Here is a 17,485-nt window from a genome sequence, read left to right on the forward strand (position 1 = left end):
AATCAGACGGAAAACGGCTTCTTGTCTACAAAATCCACAGATCATTGTTCCTGTTATAATTGCTTTGCCATTAATCCTCACAGTTTGGAAATTACCAATATTTCCTTTACTTGACCTTTTCCAGCAATCTTCTGGTTTGTTTAGAAAAAGAACTTTCAGATTAGACGTCAATTCCACCAGGTTGGGGAAACATTTTCAAAGATCATGAGAGACAATAAAAGCCCAATGAAGTGCTGCAGAAAGTCTGAGTCCTAGGTTTTTCAGTGCTACCACCACCCATGGACCTTTTTTCCTGCTTATCCCGTTATCCTCCTATACAATTATCCACTACGGCTAGCTGCTACCGACTGCCAATCTATACTGGAGACAGGGCGGCCAGGAAATCCGCTAAAGCAACACCAGCACTAGTATATATCAAATCTCATTTCTCCTGCGAAGAAGATGCGCAGCAAACCTCAAACCTTTCGTTTTGTTTTTAACGATAAAGTCGAAAGCTGATGGAGCACCATGGCGTGCAGATCAATACTACAATAACACCACGCTAGCCATGGCCAGGAGGATGCATCTAGTGCAGATGGCATGTCGGGGGAGCTAGCGAGCTACTCTTCGTCTTCCCCGCTCACACACGCACCCGTTCTGTGGCTCTTGTCTGCCTTTATAAGCTCACATACAGCAGGGCACACATTGTGCAGAAGGAAACACATATGTACAGCAGAGCAAGGAGACAAAGGAGCACACTGTTGCATGATCCCCACAACAGGTCCATCACTGTAAGCTCATGTCGTCACAGATCTGGCCATATGGCAGGCTTATCATTGCACCATAAATTTCCCATCTACACACAAGCATTATGTACAGCGCAGGCAGGGCAGGCAGACAAAGCGAGATGGTGAAGGAGAAAACAAAGATCGGAAGAAGAAGAGGTAGAGGAAGCAGTGAGGTGATGGGGATCTAGTGGGCAGCTAGCTAGAGAGAGATCGAGCAGAGCACTTATGAAAGGAAAACTAAAATACAGAATTGTTTGCTCTTCAACACACACACACATACTGGCCATCTAGCTAGCTAGCACACCGGCAATCAGACAAACCACAAAACGATCTACAGGGACTAGCCATTGGCGAGCACGATTAATGCATCACGGTCGGGAAGAAGACGAAGAAGCTTTCGATCATGTCGTGCGGTCTCCGTCGTCTGGTCACCTCATAGCTCCTGCAGCGAGTCAAACAATCTGAAATGAGACAACCAATCACTTCACTATATACTATATTGTGGTATGCAGCACGTAATAATCAATTAACGTGGTCTGCTATACAGTTGTAGTATAGATCACCACGCCGGACGGACCTGCAGCTTGGACGCGGCGACGTCGGTGGCGATCTCGGCGTCGACGGCGGCGACCTTGTCGCTCTTCTTGGCGGCGGCATTGGTGCCGCCACCGACGCAGAGGGACTTCCGGAGGCCGAGCATCTCCCTCCACCGGCTGGACACCTTGGACGACGCCCGCTCCTCTTCACCGCGGAGCTCATCGCGGAGCGTGGTGGGCGGGCGTCCCTCGACCTTGAAGGGGAGGATCCTGCCCTTGGAGAAGAGCTGGTCGGCGGCCATCATGGGGTGGCTGTCCATCACGGGCTGGGTGCCCACGGAGAACTCGAAGTTCTGGTCCTCCTCCTGGCACCGCAGCCCCATCGCCCGGTTCTGCACCGGCGGCGGCGGCTCCATGGAGAAGTCGCTGGAGAAGGAGATGCGCTGCCCGGCGAACGCCGAGCCGGCACCGTCCGGGTTGTACATGTTAACGCATGCCATCGCTCGCGCTCTAGATCAGCTACAGCTAGCTCGATCGTCGTGGGCTGTGTCCGCTCTGGCCGGCGTGATCGAGTCTCAGTTGAGGTTTTCAAAATGTGGTGGTGTCTGGCCTTGGCGTGTGGTTTGAAACGGGGCACAGTACTGTTACGGGGTGAGGAGGCGATGGTGGATTTGGATGGATTATATAGCGACGAGAGGAGGAAGGTGGGCTGCTAAGCTTTGGGTAGATGTGCGCTGCAATTGTTTAGCACCGCCTGTAGTAAACCGTGATGATGATTGGGGTACAATCAGGACATCAGGGTGAATTCTTTTTCCAACGGTTAACTGTGTATCAACGGCACGGACACTAAAATACTGTGATGTACTGTACTCAGTATAAAAAACAGATCAGGGTGTGTAATACTTCTGAGAGTCCACTCGATCCGTATAAAACACCAGTGGGGTATATGGGTTTTAAGAGTGAAACCTAAAACTAAAAATCTCGATGAAACGTGAAATATCAAGACACTTGAAATTTCATCCATTACTGAGTAACCGTTGGAAGTTTTCAAATTTCACTGTGTAGCTTCTGGTAGCCGGCCTGCCCGAGCATGGGGCCGCTCTGGAACCACCTCTTGCATTTTCCTATGTCTGACAGCCCTGGTATAAGAAGGTTGGGTTGTTGGTATGCGATCTTGGGAGGATAGATCACAGCTCTCAACACGGATGGGATGCATGGACGTACGTGTGGCGCTCATGTGGGAGAAGAATCAAGAGCGTCGGCAAATGCTATTCTTCTTCATTTGGAACCGTGCGTTGCTTGGATAGGTGGCAAAATGCTGGTCTTCGGCTCCGCTGTGGTCAAACAATGGCTGTCAAGGACGGCGTGCATGTCCCTTGGCACTACAGATCAGCTGATAATTGACATTACAAAATTCCCAACATGGTAGTTGGATAGAGTGAGCTCTGTCATGCCTCAGTTACACTTGATCCCCGCCCTTTTACCACCGAGAAAGCAAGAGCACGTGCAATGCAGGAGTCAGACGCAACAAGGTCTGGCTGTCACCACACACCCTCACCGACCAAAACCACTTGTGTTTACCTTTCAGCTTGACACGTAACCTCAAATTAATATTTTCAAATCAGAACTACACGCCTCTCGTAACATGAATGACGACAAGCTTTTATAGGAAGGAGCCTAGTAGTATTTACTGAAATCACAGGACTGGAGAAAAATATTAAACAAGAATGCAACGAAATCGACCCCAAGTGGTTTATCAAGATTTTGTTTGCTAGTACAAGAAACATGTAATAATTGAGCAGCAGAACATTAGTGCCATCAACAAACGTGTAATAATTGAGTTCAAGTGCATAATTATTTTTCAGAATGCGCCAAGGGCACAATTAATAGTGGGGTTTCAAAGGAGTATGATGCAAGAATACCAGCCTTACGTGCATTCCCAAGTGTAGAGTACAACAAGGAAGACCCATCCATAATTGCAGGGGAATTAGCAAGGCGCAGACAACAGTCCCTTTCCTCATTGAACACATGATGATCCACCACACCACACAGAATCATACAAGACCGGGCAACTGTTGGGAATCATGTGAGACAACAGAATCGAAGGCTTTGTTCATGAACCCGCATACTAAGGAACAAGAAAGCCGTACGGTCTTGAGTCTGACGGCCTACGGTGCGGGAGTGTAGGTTCGGTGGTAGCTTTCTTGCCGTGGATTAGGGACCGGCAGCCCTGGCGTGGAGGACCTGAAGAACAAGACTAGATGAGCCCAGAAAGCAATCTTCTTAACAAATGAACAGATGTGCTGTTCAGAGAGAAAGCGACTTAATGGCAAGATCTCCAGATGCAGTGTAGGCTCTGTTCAAAGCAGGATGAAGTACGAATGCCCAAGCAAAGAATCAGAAAAATTGACATTATTCTTGATATAAGGGAAATGGTTTACATGACTCGGACCTTTCACACCAGTAGCACATGTCTTACTAGACTAGATATTGCTACAGCAGGGGATTAAAGTTTTGCAAACAGATATTTTTTCGAAAGAGGGACCAGGATCGTGCTAGTGATGGTTAAATCTAGTTAAAATGATGTATGCTAGAGATCCAAATCTAACACCCAAAAAGGAAGTGCAATTCTAATTTCTTTGAAATTGAATTTTTAACAACCATGATTCAGATCTTCTATGATGTAAAACTTTTCATTATCGATAAAAGATTAAAGTGAAACTTCTGATCTGGCAACTGCGGAGAAGTGTACAGGCACATGCAGGTTTAGCAAAAGAAATGCTAACTAGCTTAAAGATGTCCGGAAGTGGAATCAGCTGGGCACCAGCAGGAGGGAGAAAGTAGGTAACAAGATCATTTGACCGATACTTGACTGGTTTGTTATTAGCCAGAGTGAGCTGGCGACATCGACCTCTCAGAATAGGACCATGTGATCTCCAAGAATCCTCCTCTCACTGGTTCCATCTCGATGACAAATGATAGCACGGGTCCTCCGTCCTGTGCCTCCTACAGGTCACCTCACAGCGGACCAGTCAAAGAGTTCTTGTTCCTTAGTAATGCCTGTCCTATTTGTATTAAATCACAACTATAGTGTTCCTAGTGGAAATAGGACCGTTTTAAATAATCATGTAGTTTCAGGTCATCTCACAGTACCATGCTAATAGATTGAGTGAACATGCTTCAGTGGCAAAATTACTAGCAACAAGGTACTCCATCCAGAACACCCTTAGTAGCCAAGGAAAAATATCAATATGACATGCCAGGCAAGAGAAACTTTTCTTTAAAAAATCAGAATGGCCCTTAAGCATGTCATCAAATTTAACACCTAACAGACAGGTGAGTTGTATAAGGATTTAGATACTGTTGTGACACAGTAATACCGAGCACAACAGAACTAGGATTTTATGCTCTGGAAAAAAATAGACCATTTAATGGAAAAAGGGGAAAGTGGCTAAACCATATGGTGTGGAATCATGAATAGGTGAGGTCTTTCCACAGCAATATCGTTAGATGAAAACCGTATGCTAGTTCCTTAAAAAGTGGCACCAAAAGTTCAAATTATGTGCATTTTTTATGAATATTATGTACCAAATATACTTACAAATTGAATGACATATTAAGCACCTGATGAAAAACCATCTGATCAGAAGTTCAGAACCATTTTAAGAAAAGAAGATCAGTCATGAAGAGTGGGGAGAATAATATGTGCAAGCATCTTCCACTTAATTGAGTTGCTTGAAAACCTAAAGTTCCACATAATGGTCAAAGTTTTAGTATAAGCAAAGCTCTTTAAGATCAAGAGAACCCATGTGAGCACATGAACAGCACTAATTCTTTTCTTCCAGCAATGTGTTAACTTTTTGTGACTGCACATGCGATGAGTGGGAATGAAGACCAGCCTCATTGTGACTCAACTCACTATCTTTAATTCTACAGATCACAAGGAAAAACGAAGGAATGGGGCATATTTTCTTAGTTATAAGTAAAGGTGAAGATCACCCACTTTTGTTTCTGTGGCTACATATCTCATGTATGTAGAAATTTGTCACTTGTCAGCAACAGGGTCCAAATTCTTAACAAAAATACACTAAACTAAACATGGCCCAGCTTATATTGCAGCAGTTCTATTTTGATCAGAATTGAGAAGCGTGACTTCCTACATAAGCACGAATTTCAGTTTTTTCAGTTTAGACTTATCCAAGATGATATTAAATAGCCGCTAGGCTGGATCTATGACTGCTTTGATTTGACTATACTAAGGAGGTGAGTGCAACAGTGCAAATGCCAAGCTTTAAATAGACTAACTTAATAGTATGGCTGTCACCCACATGGGAAGGCCTAAATAACAAACAGCTGGAGGTGAAAGCGAACAGCCCAGTGCCTGATCTACTTGTCTATCAGAATAACACACTCAAATCACCCAGTTGGCTCCTCTGCATACTGCAGTATTCACAATATCCTGATCCTCTATTACGGAAAAGCTACAAGCTAAACATCTTACGAGCTAACAATGAGAGAATTGCTGACCTAAAAACAAGAAGAGAACTACATTATGGCCAGTTGTGGAAATTATACACAGAATAAAACAACATGGTGATAAAGCTACCTACAGATTTTGACACAGCATCAAATGAAGTGAAAAGAAGATCTATAGACAAGCACACAGATGCAATGAATATTGCAGCACGAGTAGTAAATCACCATCACACTACATGACTGTAACATATGAAAAGCAAAAAATTAGTGAACCTTTGATGGTACTATTGTACAAGGATAATATTTGCAGTACATCTCTTCGTCTTGAAATGATCTGCCAGTAATAAGCAACCATGTCAGTTTTTCTTACTCTGATGGAAAGGCCAAGTGATGAATAACGTTCTGTTCACTTCAGAAGGTGGTTAGCATAACCTTTTTTAATTTTCAGTAAAATACATTTGATATGCATTTTACAAATGGATGCAAGCTCATGGGGGGGAAATCAGACTCGTTAACTCACCATAGCCGTATGCAGTATTTACACTGGAACGCAGATGACAGTATTCACACTATAATACAGATCAACAGATGACATTATCAACCTAGAATTCAGCTCTAGATCAGATAGACTCAAACAAAATCATCATCAGATATATCAGAAGCAACATGAAGTCTTTTATTCTGCGGTTGATGATCTGATGAGGGGTTGGTTTTATTCAACGTTTGCAAGCAAATTGGAGATGGTCTCTTGGGTTTAGTTGGACATTTCAAAGATGAATTCTTCAGATTGAATCCCATCATCTTCAAATTCTTGCCAAGTAAAGATTGCCTTCCAGGTTTCATTGGCGAACTTATTTTCGGCACTTCTTTTTGCCCACTAGCTGCCATTCCATTTGGTTGATGAGTTGTCAATCGCACCATAGATTCAACTGGAACAAGTTTCCCATCAATCTGATTGGTGAAAACAAATGAAACCTGCAAGATATACGTTTCGTTTGTTAACAGCTGTCAGAATTTCCTGAGAACCACGTTATAACCAACCTAAACTCCATAGCACAATCAAAGCTGCTCCAAAGAGCTCGGTTTTCTTCAAAACCCGGTGAAATTCCGGTAACTGTTAAGTCGGTAGTTTGTAAAGCAGTTTCTCTTTGTTTTATCATCTAATTAAAATGAAGACTTGTAAGAACAAGTGGATCTGGTGGAAGAGAATCTTAAAACATCTGGAAAAAAATTTAAAAAAAGTAAAGGAGGTGTGAGCTGTGCCAGTTCTAACACAAATAAGACCTATATAAGAGACATGAACTGCGGGTATCACCTCGTCACCAGCAGAACACTGGAGTATAGTATCAGGTACAGTTGATGGATCAGAATGATGGCCCCAACTTCCTAAATCTTCTTCAGAAGGTTGTTCAATCTGAAAGGGCATAAATGGAGCAGAGCACAGCAAACTAATTAAGATCTGAAGAAACTACAGAGTTACACTCCAAAACAGAAGGGTGTTGCATAAACTACCTGTTGATTTGAACTATTCATTTTCTGCACGCATCCAGAGATTTCTCCAAATCCACCAATATCACTATAGATTCTTTCTGTTGATGTTGAAACTGTCTTGTGCTCAGTGGCAGCTAAATTCGAACCATTACCATCTAGCAGCATATGGTCATTCTTGTTACAGCGGTTGCACTTCAAATTTTCATGTATTTCAGACCTGCATGACCAAATGGAAGGAAAATATGATGCATAATATCAACTAACATACTGTGCGTAGATCGAACCAACAAATTTGGATTTTTGCATTTACGTATCTTGAATGTATTAAATGGTAACAAGGTATTTAAGCCTAACTTCAAAACAAGCGCGGTTTCTAACAGCATATTTGCAACAATTCTAAACATTTTGTTCGCATCCCATGGTAGTTGGCATCATGTTACACCATCAACCTAAAAGTAATGATCGCGGTCTCTTTTTATCAAACAAATTAAGAACTACAAGGCCTGATGTTTTACATAATATATTTTTTACATAATATGCAAGAAAGCGTGATCTTAATCCCAAGAAATAATTGTAACTGTAAAGTCAACTTGATTACACCTATGTACATGACTGGCAACTGATACCGACCCGATGGGTTTAATAATTAGCAGCAAGAATTAAAGCATGATTTGATCATCATTGATTAACCAAAAGTTGATAATGTCAATATCGTTTTCCTACTCATTTCCTCATAGTTTATACAAACCATGTCAAGTCCAATTAAGATCAATCATCAACTGGTTTGAGTTGGTTTTTGGAAACTGTGATTTTAACAGAAAAATAAGTACAGAAGAAAGGATAGGTCCAAGCTATAATGGAGGGGCAGAGTTCACCTGACTTGTTCATGAAAAGTAAACAGATCACGTAGATCCTCGGTTGAAAGAGAATTTCCCTGTAAAAGTGAAACAAGGATGTGAGAAATCCATACATTTGACACCTTCCAGAATGGAAAAGAAAGCAAAAGATCACTCCAAGTACCTGATCCTGCACTTTGTCGCTGGCTTGTTCCTGCTGAATAACTTTCTGGAGGCCTTCTTTTGACATTTGGCGCTGATATACCTACAGATGAATGTGGCATATCATACTAGATAGTGAGAAGGAAAGAGATAAGCATAGAAAAAATACAAGATCCGGAGTTGGCAACCTTCTCCTCGATGGTTCCAGTGCTCAAGAACCTGTATATGTACACTCTCTTCTTTTGTCCATCTCGCCATACTCTAGCAGCAGCCTTTGCAAATGTCAAAAGATGAAAAGGTTCCGCTCAGAATGGGTGTGGAGTAAAGAAGAACCTTCAGAAGGTGATGAATCAGTGATGCATAGATACTAACCTGCTTATCGTTGGCAGGGTTCCAATCGGGGTCAAAGAGAACCAATCGATTTCCACCCACCAAATTAAGCCCACAACCACCTGCCTTGCTACTAAGTAGAAAAACAAACTCATCCTGCCAGATACAGTAATTTCAGATATAATGGTAGGTTCTAAGTTCTTCAGAATACAGGGCAGAGTTTACGTACTCTAGATAGATCATTGAATTGGTTCACCAACTTTTGCCTTTTATTAATGGATGTTGAACCATCAAGTCTAACGTATGGGTATCTTCTTTCCCGACACAGTTGTGCAAATAAATCTAATGTCTGCAATTTTACACAATGATAACGGTTAATTATTACAGCTGTGCAGGTATCTAAATACTCCGTAGCAAATTAATTATAACTAGCATCTTCTATGAACAGAAACTAGGTCAGACGCAATTTCAAGAGTCAAGACTATTCTCTTATTTGATGACAGGCATACAGAGAATATGTGGTACAGGAAACAACTAGGCAGCTCCCTGAAGGAACAAAATAAGGCAATGTGCAGAAACAAATAGCTTTAATTGTAGATATTGACAGTTCAAAAAGGAAACCAAACATATATCGCAGTATATAGGTTTAAGGTAACTCTATGACTTATCTCTATCATTCACCCTTAATTTAGAGCACCTTGTTCTCGACTTTGTGCTGTAGGGTTTCCGGTTATGAGACTTTTTTACAAGCAGAAAACTGTAGGGGAGGCCCTGACAGTAGGTTGTAAGATATATGCCTTTCATAGTTCTTATAATTACTATGTCCACAGGATATGGTCTGACCACGTACATGATAGTTAGGGGTGGGCAAACACGGTTTCACGGTTTGGCCGGTTTTGGCTTAGTTCATTTTTTTTGCACTAAACTAGAAGTGGAGATTAGATTTGTGAAGGGAAATGAACTACTCCCACTAACCGGTTTAAAACGGTTTCCACCAGTTTCAATTTTGCACACCCCTAAGGGCTTGTTTGGTAGTGGAGTATTTGTGGGGATTAGTGGGGATAATCCGCTAGGGGATTGGATGAATCCCCACCTATCACCCAATCCCCACAAATACTCTCCTCTCCCAATCTCCAATCCCCTGCTTCCAAAACAATGTATTTGGTAGCCAGGGTTTGTTCACAAGCTCATAACACCATAACAATCAACGATGAAGATAACTCAGCGTAACTTATAAAAGATTCGATTTTTATGGCAACAAATTAAAAGAAGTCTGTAAAGTCAACATCCAATAGTTATCAGCATTCAAAACACGAAGTTTCAGTCACAGTTCGTCATAAATTACATATTCCATACAACTATTCCCAGCAATGTTTTTTTGTGAGAAAAGACGATTCTTGGAAACTGTCCATGTGATCTTCAAGGAACACAAGTCAGGCCTTACGATTTTCTGAAATTATATGCGAAGATGTTAGACGTTGGTTCACAATCATGTTCTTCAGTGATGGATAATTGAATACATAATAGATGTACTAAATTAAAATCAATTCAGTTTCTAACAGAACTGCTGGCATTCAAACTCAAGTTCAAAATATACTACTTAACCATGTCTACTTCAGGAGTTCAACCAAGACGTGCCAGTTGCTGGGCAAAACAGAGGTTCCAAACATAGTCAATGTTAGCCTTGCCCAAGGATCAACACACACATATTGTGGACACATCAACACTGCTTTTATATTGTTTAGAATTAAAAACTAAGTGATATATATATATATATATATAGGTATCATATATAGTAGAACAAGAAACTACTCATATGCATATTGATCATATAGACATATAGTAGAACAGGAAGCATATTCAGAATGATCACATGCTCCAAACTGGAGCATCACCTAGCACACATGAATCACCATTACTCATATGCAGTAGCCAGATTTAACCATATATAGTAGAACAAGAAAGTACTCAACAGTAGGGTATCAGCTGAGGGAATAGTCAGCCAAGCAAAGCAAAGAAGTGAAATCTGCCAAGAAGACAATACGGACAGATCAACCGAATCAATGCAAATTTGCAAAAGATGTAGAGCGAGCTGCAAGTAAACTCGACCAGTGTACTATCAGCTTATTTGGCATCAAGATGCAGTATACGGCTCGCTACACAGAAAATGATGGAAAGTACATGCAACTATTCGGCGGTTTGACCCGATCTGGAGCATCATGTAGAGCTAGCGAACCGGCAGGCAGCTGCACGCGCAAGAGGAACCACAGCACAATGCCCGGCATGAGGTTCAGAACTGCAGCTAACTGACGGCTGCGGTGCGGGCAAGCGGCGGTGAGACAGGGGTAGAAAGAAAGGGCGAGATAGAGAGGAGTTTATCGAAGATGAACCGTAGTAGATGGCGGCGCCGGTCGTACTTCGAGAAGAGCGGCGCCGGTCCTACTCCAAGAATTGCAGCGATCTGATGTGGAGCGGCTAGGCGGGATCCATCCCCTCACGCCTGTAAGATGCTCCGCCTCTCCCACCCCTCCCGCAGCCACTCCACTGGCCGCCGCTCCGCTCGCCGCTGCTCCGCTCACCGTCGCTCTGCCCACCGCCAGCCACTCGCGTGGAGTTGTCTCGATAGGCTTCGTACGAGAACGAGGACGGAGAAGAGACGGGGACGGGGATAATACGCGAGGGTAGGGGCGTGGATTTAGTTTTAGGCAAAAAGTGAATTAGTGTCGTGGATAGGCGGGGATAGGCGGGGATGGGCGGGGATCAATTTGGCCCAAAACACTAGCACCAAACAGCTATTTGGGGAAAAGTGGGGATTTGGGGATGGGCCGGGATGATCCCCGCAAATCCCCGCGAATACCCCAGTGCCAAACAAGGCCTAATGGTAGTAAAGGCAATGAATTTTTTTTGGATTAGTGACACTTGCTGCCATCCCTTCGTTTTTCAGAAGCATTTAAAATTTAATTTGAAAGAGAGAAAAACTGTTTGTCCTTTTAGTGTCAGTAGCCACTAGCAAGTGTAAAGTATTCTAGCAGGCCCAAGGATACAGAGCATGTAGAACTTTCAGGTCAAGAAGAACATTTGTTCACATTTAATATTTCTACGTACATTCCAGTTTGATTTATTGTTGCAAAACCCATGCATGTTTTGGAGATACGAAATATTTCGCCACCAACTATAGCTTTATTTTCTTCTATTTTTGGAACATGCAGCATGAACTTTGCCAGTTCATTGATAAGAGGAACATAGTTTAAATTTTACATCCATTCCCGAGAACCCACCAATACCAACAAAACCTCACCACACCGATACTATTTCATGTCAAGATAATGCATTAGAAACACCTGACCTGAGTATAATTTGATACAAGGACAATACGGTCATCAGTTTTCAGTCGGAGGTGCCCCAGCAATCTAGCCAACACATGCATTTTGCCAGATAGTTCTACCCACATTCCTCCTCCACCAGTCCATGATCCAGATCTTGCATAAATAAACAATACAGTTAAGTTGGATTAGCTTGAGAAGCTAGAGAGAAAAGTGAGGCATACCTTCCTTGAAACAATTCTGGAGGGAAAAAGCGTAGACAGTCATCAAAATCGGAGCCTCCCGACTTGTTACTTTTTATGGTGTCATAGATTAGCTGCAATACCAAGATAACCAGCCAATGAATATTTGTCATGGTTTTTACATATAGTTACCAAAAGATGAAACGGATGCTGAATAGCTACGAAGAACAGTAACACAACTACACAAGAAACAACAGCCGAGAATTTTCTTATAACCTATCAAACCATATTAGTACAACACAAATACTCTTTTGAACAGAATAGGAAAAGCCAAATACTTCAACACAAATCATGACAGGAATCAAGACAAAGCTCAAGCTCGGGGTGGCAACGATGCTGGGGAGATGGTGCAGGCCAAGCAGGGCCACGACATCATGATGCCAGTTGAGGACCGAGCCAGGCAGCAGCAGCTTGATATGTTGGCGCTTAGCAAAGCAGGGCCACTCAACAAGTGCAGTAAAAACTAACAGACTACCAATAAACTTTGAACCTACAGTTGAAACTACTTTTTTTATCGGATGTCCCCGAAGGGACCAGTTGAAACTACTTTCACTAAAAGAGTATGATGAATGCATCGCAGGCAGAACATTAAATTGAAATTATTTACCTTAGGATGGTTGCACAATTTCTTAAGAGCAGTAATATATGCCAAAACTTTAGATTGCTTTGCTTGTTCAGAGATCAAGCGTTTAACCTGACAGGATCAACAATAGAATATTGTAAATATAACTCCGACTGCCTTACATGTGCATAATGAACGAAACTGAGAACAAATAAATTTCCTTACATTTTTGGAATGTATGAAATGGTTGTACAATGTCATCTGCAAGGGACTTAGCTTGCAGCACACTACTTCAACAATCTATATATAAGCAAGGTTAAGTGATGCAGAGGCACTATAAGAAGACAAAATGGATAGCAGCCTAGCAGGTACACTGTTATTTTTGAGTTTTTTTAATGTGAGAGGACCTTATTAGGCCAAACATACCTTGGGTGGCAAGTGATTGGACAACAGGGCATTCGTTCTTCTCAATATAAACTGAATATCATTGAGAAGCCATAAGAATTCAGAAGGTAAATAATCTCCAGCTAGCTTAAAATTATAGCATAACGTGTGAACAATACAGTTGCACAAAATTACGTAGTGCAGAGTGCAGACAACCATCTTCAGAGGGAAAAAACTTGCCTGATTTACTTTTGCACTAAGCTCTCCAGATCTCTCGGATCCCAACTTCTTTTCTTCTGCAGTTGCTGTGGGTTCTCTTCCGCGAATTATTGGTGCCTTCAGTTAGGGGTGGATAATAGAGTTAAGTAAAGAGCAAAGGAAGATAGAATGCAATTAACTGGAATAACACATAATTTTAGGTGCACGACACACACACAAAAACTTGAATGCCAAAACTGATTATGTCTGAAAACACTTCTGTGTGTTAATAAACAGTGATAATTCATAATTTAGCAGCATGACTTGTTATTCATAAAAAATGTACATACTTCATAATGTCGGCGAAAATATGCAGCATCCCCTAGAACTCCTGGGTTTGTAAAATTTACCATTGAAAAGAACTCTTCCAGATCATTCTGCAGCAAAAAAAAAAAGAATATGTCGAAATCCAAAACAATGGCCCCATGTACAAAATGAGAAGGAATGGGAAAGAAAAAAACTACCTGCATTGGGGTACCTGACAACAGGATACGCCGTGTACAAGGAAGGGCGGCCAAAGCCTAGCGCATTAAGTATTTTGATGAGTTCGGGCAGAACAAAACCGGGAGGAACCCAAATGCAAACAGCTTGCACGTGCACAAAATGTAACTGAATTGGCAAAAAAAAATCAGAACCTCAACTGGCAAACTGATATACCTTATTTGTTAAAGTCTGGTCATTTTTCAGCCTGTGAGCCTCATCACATATGAGAAGATCACAGCTTCCTGGTATTTCAAATTTTGACGAATGCATGCGGAAGGTCTCATAAGATATGATAAGTACCTGAAGACAATCAAAAATATATAAAGTCACAAGACATTGTCATTAACTTGCAATTGTAATTGCTAGTTGTAAGCATGGTATGCCTATAAGTACAAAAAGAGCAAAAAGAATAAGAGATTGGGAAAAAGAAAACCTGAAGACGGCTCAAGGGCTTTAAGAAACTCCCTATTCCAGAAAGAACATCAGCACGTGTGCTTTCACAGAGGGCAAGCAGATGCACTTTTCCCTTTAACCATTTACTTATCTCAGCCTCCCAGTTGCTAACTAGGCTTGTAGGGGTCACAATGACAGCCCTTTTAACCATCGGCTTACCATCAAAGCCTTGAGCGAGAAGGGTATAGAGTAAAGTTATTGACTGTAAAGTCTTCCCCAATCTGGAAATATTTGGTAGCGTCAGAAGTAGCTTTATGTTACAGTGACTAAGTAAAAGGGGTAAAGACAGAAGCATCACATATTTACATCGAAGTACAGAAGTGGACAAGAGGCCAAGAGGGAGAGAGGGATTTTTTCCAGCTTATTACCCCATGTCATCAGCTAAAATGCATCCAGCGATACCATCATCACTTAGCAACCCAGCGACACAATCAAACATAAATTGAACTCCCTCCCTGCATTGCAACAAACATGTGATGTATTGCATGCTAAACTAGAACTAAATATTTCCACTCGAAGATTCAGAACAAATCAGCATTCTTAATTCTTGTTTGCACTGTATAAGTTGGATCTAACATCAGGGACAATACACCTAGAACTTATAGAGAGCATTGTTCCATGCAAATGTAACACTGATTCATTTCAAGAGATCAATATGACAATTATGTTATCTAGCATGTAAAAATGAACATAGTGGAAATAATAGCAGGATACTATATTACCTTTGATGAGGGCGAAGGTAACGTACAAGCAAATGATCAACTTCTATAGCCGTAAAATTGTTATTCTCCTTATCACATCCCTCGGGTTGCCACAAAATTAATGGCTCTATGCCAGGTGGAAGAGGTTCCTCCTTTTCTGATGAATCATCACTAGCAATAAAAGGTGATTGCGGAAGATTGTTTATAACTGCACATGCAAATGGCTGTGCTGAACCCCATGGGACAAATCTTTTACGGGCTGAAAGGCGCCGAGCAAGATGCTCACTACTTTCACCATATCCATTTTCGCATGGAGGTTTGAATGGTTTTCGAGCTATCGCTGCCGCATCAGAAACTGAAAGGATACGCGGAATAAGTGGCTGCCTTCTTACAATCAGATTTCCCCTGACAGAAACCAGAAGAAAAACATAAATATCTTCAAACAAGAGAATGCATTTGTCCAGCTCCGATTAGGGCGAGACAAATTTCTGTGTGTGGAAGGTAAGCTAAGAGAAAAATGACTTATAATTGACAAAGATTGTAAGGGGCCATAAAAGGCTTGACGTGAACATGAGCTATACATCACATAGAGCAGGATTATTTCAGCTATTGTAACTGACCAATACAATAAGATTTCAGGATTCTTTTGTATAAAAGACTAGTCCTACCTCAGTACTCACTGTCATACATTTATACTTCAAATCCTGACACAGAGATAGGTTTATCTACACTACAGAGAAATCTGTTGCACATAGAAGACCATACTTGCAATGATCAGCTACCTATTGTTTACTTGGTGGGTTATTGACTCGGTCCATATATCAAAAGAATTACAAGACAAAATGCCGCACTGATGCTAGTGCCAATATTTTTTGGTTTCAAGTGATTTCCTCCTAAGTCATTCTGTACAACAATGCACAGCCAGTTAGTCACCAGTCACCGCACTGATGCTAGTGCCAATATTTAGCTTGAAGCAGTCATGAAAAATTGAGTGCCCGGTATAATTAATTAGTGAGAGGCCTTGAATAAAAAAATTCAACATTCAGGCTTGGATACTCCAGAGGATAATGTTCTCGGGAAATAACCCTTCGGATTAACTGCGAGACAATCAATGCAAAGGGATAAAAAGGAGATCTCCTCTTATCCCATCTTTAAGTTACAAATCCCTTTGGTTTGTGCACCCACACGAAGATGGAATTAACAGGCCACGGTGTGGGTAAAGGAGTTTTGCTTGGATCTCTATGCCAAATCCAAATGTAGTACTGTGTCTAACAGGGTGTGTGAGTTAGTGTACCATACTACCATTGGGGAATCTAATGCTGAATTGGCATCTGACACCACAATCTACAAGCATGCCTACAACAACAATTCAGGAATATCCATCGACTAGTCTCGTCACCATCAAAATCCATATGAGCACGCATCCGAACCCTAGGAATCCACTACGACGCGTCAATAATCCACCAGGATACAGACACACACATGGGCCGAAATGGTCGGGCGAGAGCGTACCTGACGAGCGCGTCCACGTTCTGCGATTTCCTCTCCTCATCGGGCTCCTCGACCCCGCGCCGCCCGCCCCGAAGTAGCGGCCCGCCGTCGCCGTTATCGCTGTCGCCCCCTTCCTCGGCTTCGTCCTCGACGCCGCCCCCGTCGCTGCTGTCCGCCACGTACTCGTCGTCGTCGTCGTCCGCCTCCTCCCCGCGCTCCGCCTCGGACTCCGACTCGTCGGGGTCGGAGGAGACGGTGACGACCTCGTCGTCGTCGGCATCCCCGCCGCGGCGGCCGCACCTTCTCCTCGACGGCATCGTCCCGCCTCCGGCGAGCGGAGTAGTTCGAAATGGGTGTGGAATCGTGATTTTCAGCTCGGTGTTGGGGCTTTTTTGGGGAATTTTTAGGAACGGGGAAGCGGGGTTTGGAGGCGCTGCAAAATGTTTTGGCGGTCTGGTGGGGGAAGAAGCGTGTCGGAGAAGATGCGGGGGAAAAAGGAGAAACGGAGACGTGATTGGGCTGGGCTTGTGGATCTGTTTCTAAGCCCATATTACATGCCCAAAATCGTCGAACAGCTCTGACCAGGCCGAGGCGGCAAATCCTATACACCGCCGCACACCCTCCGCTTGTGGATCTGTTTCTAAGCCCATATTGTAGACAAACATCTATTGCATCTCCAATGTGTCCTAGGGAGATAGCTTCATTTTTCATTAAAATTAGACATATTACATTTTTCTTAATACTACCTACTACTAGTCTAGCTACGTAGGGGGCCGGCGGCCTCGCCGCCGACTCGCCGTCGGGGCCGTAGATTTCACTCGACGTAGGCGACCTGTACGCGTGAGGATTCCACTCAAGCTTTATCAGCTGGATGGCCCGGCGGCGGCCGTCCGCCGGCGTTCCTTCTCGTCCACCCTCCTCCTGGCCCTCCGCGCAGTTTCCGCGCGGTCATGCTCCTCCTCCTCCTCCGTCCAAGGCCGCTGCCCCCAC

At 42.8% G+C, this 17,485-nt stretch overlaps 2 protein-coding genes across 3 annotated transcripts; both read right to left on the reverse strand.

Moving 5' to 3' along the window:
• Positions 1-784: 784 nt before the first annotated feature.
• Positions 785-1,980, reverse strand: LOC127305904 (uncharacterized). 2 transcript variants are annotated; one of them, XM_051336506.2, is made up of 2 exons: positions 1,345-1,980; positions 785-1,228 (listed from the first exon to the last, which is right to left on the reverse strand). In XM_051336506.2, the coding sequence occupies exons 1-2, from the start codon at positions 1,801-1,803 to the stop codon at positions 1,220-1,222; spliced, it is 468 nt and encodes a 155-aa protein (XP_051192466.1). In that variant the 5' UTR covers positions 1,804-1,980; the 3' UTR covers positions 785-1,219. The 2 variants fall into 2 exon arrangements, with proteins under 2 accessions (XP_051192466.1, XP_051192465.1); XM_051336505.2 differs by having other exon boundaries at positions 785-1,209; positions 1,345-1,977.
• Positions 1,981-3,211: 1,231 nt separating this feature from the next.
• LOC127305905 (DNA repair and recombination protein RAD54) lies at positions 3,212-16,963 on the reverse strand. The gene is made up of 23 exons (XM_071822903.1): positions 16,517-16,963; positions 15,026-15,409; positions 14,672-14,758; positions 14,284-14,524; positions 14,025-14,150; positions 13,832-13,888; positions 13,658-13,744; positions 13,350-13,445; positions 13,152-13,202; positions 12,951-13,025; positions 12,771-12,857; positions 12,146-12,237; positions 11,945-12,077; positions 8,828-8,947; positions 8,641-8,754; positions 8,457-8,540; positions 8,291-8,371; positions 8,146-8,204; positions 7,292-7,487; positions 7,095-7,193; positions 6,300-6,754; positions 6,053-6,113; positions 3,212-3,547 (listed from the first exon to the last, which is right to left on the reverse strand). Exons 1-21 carry the CDS (start codon positions 16,810-16,812, stop codon positions 6,410-6,412), a joined length of 2,910 nt encoding a protein of 969 aa, XP_071679004.1. The 5' UTR covers positions 16,813-16,963; the 3' UTR covers positions 3,212-3,547; positions 6,053-6,113; positions 6,300-6,409.
• Positions 16,964-17,485: the final 522 nt, after the last annotated feature.

This window comes from Lolium perenne, chromosome 6, assembly GCF_019359855.2.
Source record: "Lolium perenne isolate Kyuss_39 chromosome 6, Kyuss_2.0, whole genome shotgun sequence".
Lineage (NCBI taxonomy): Eukaryota > Viridiplantae > Streptophyta > Magnoliopsida > Poales > Poaceae > Lolium > Lolium perenne.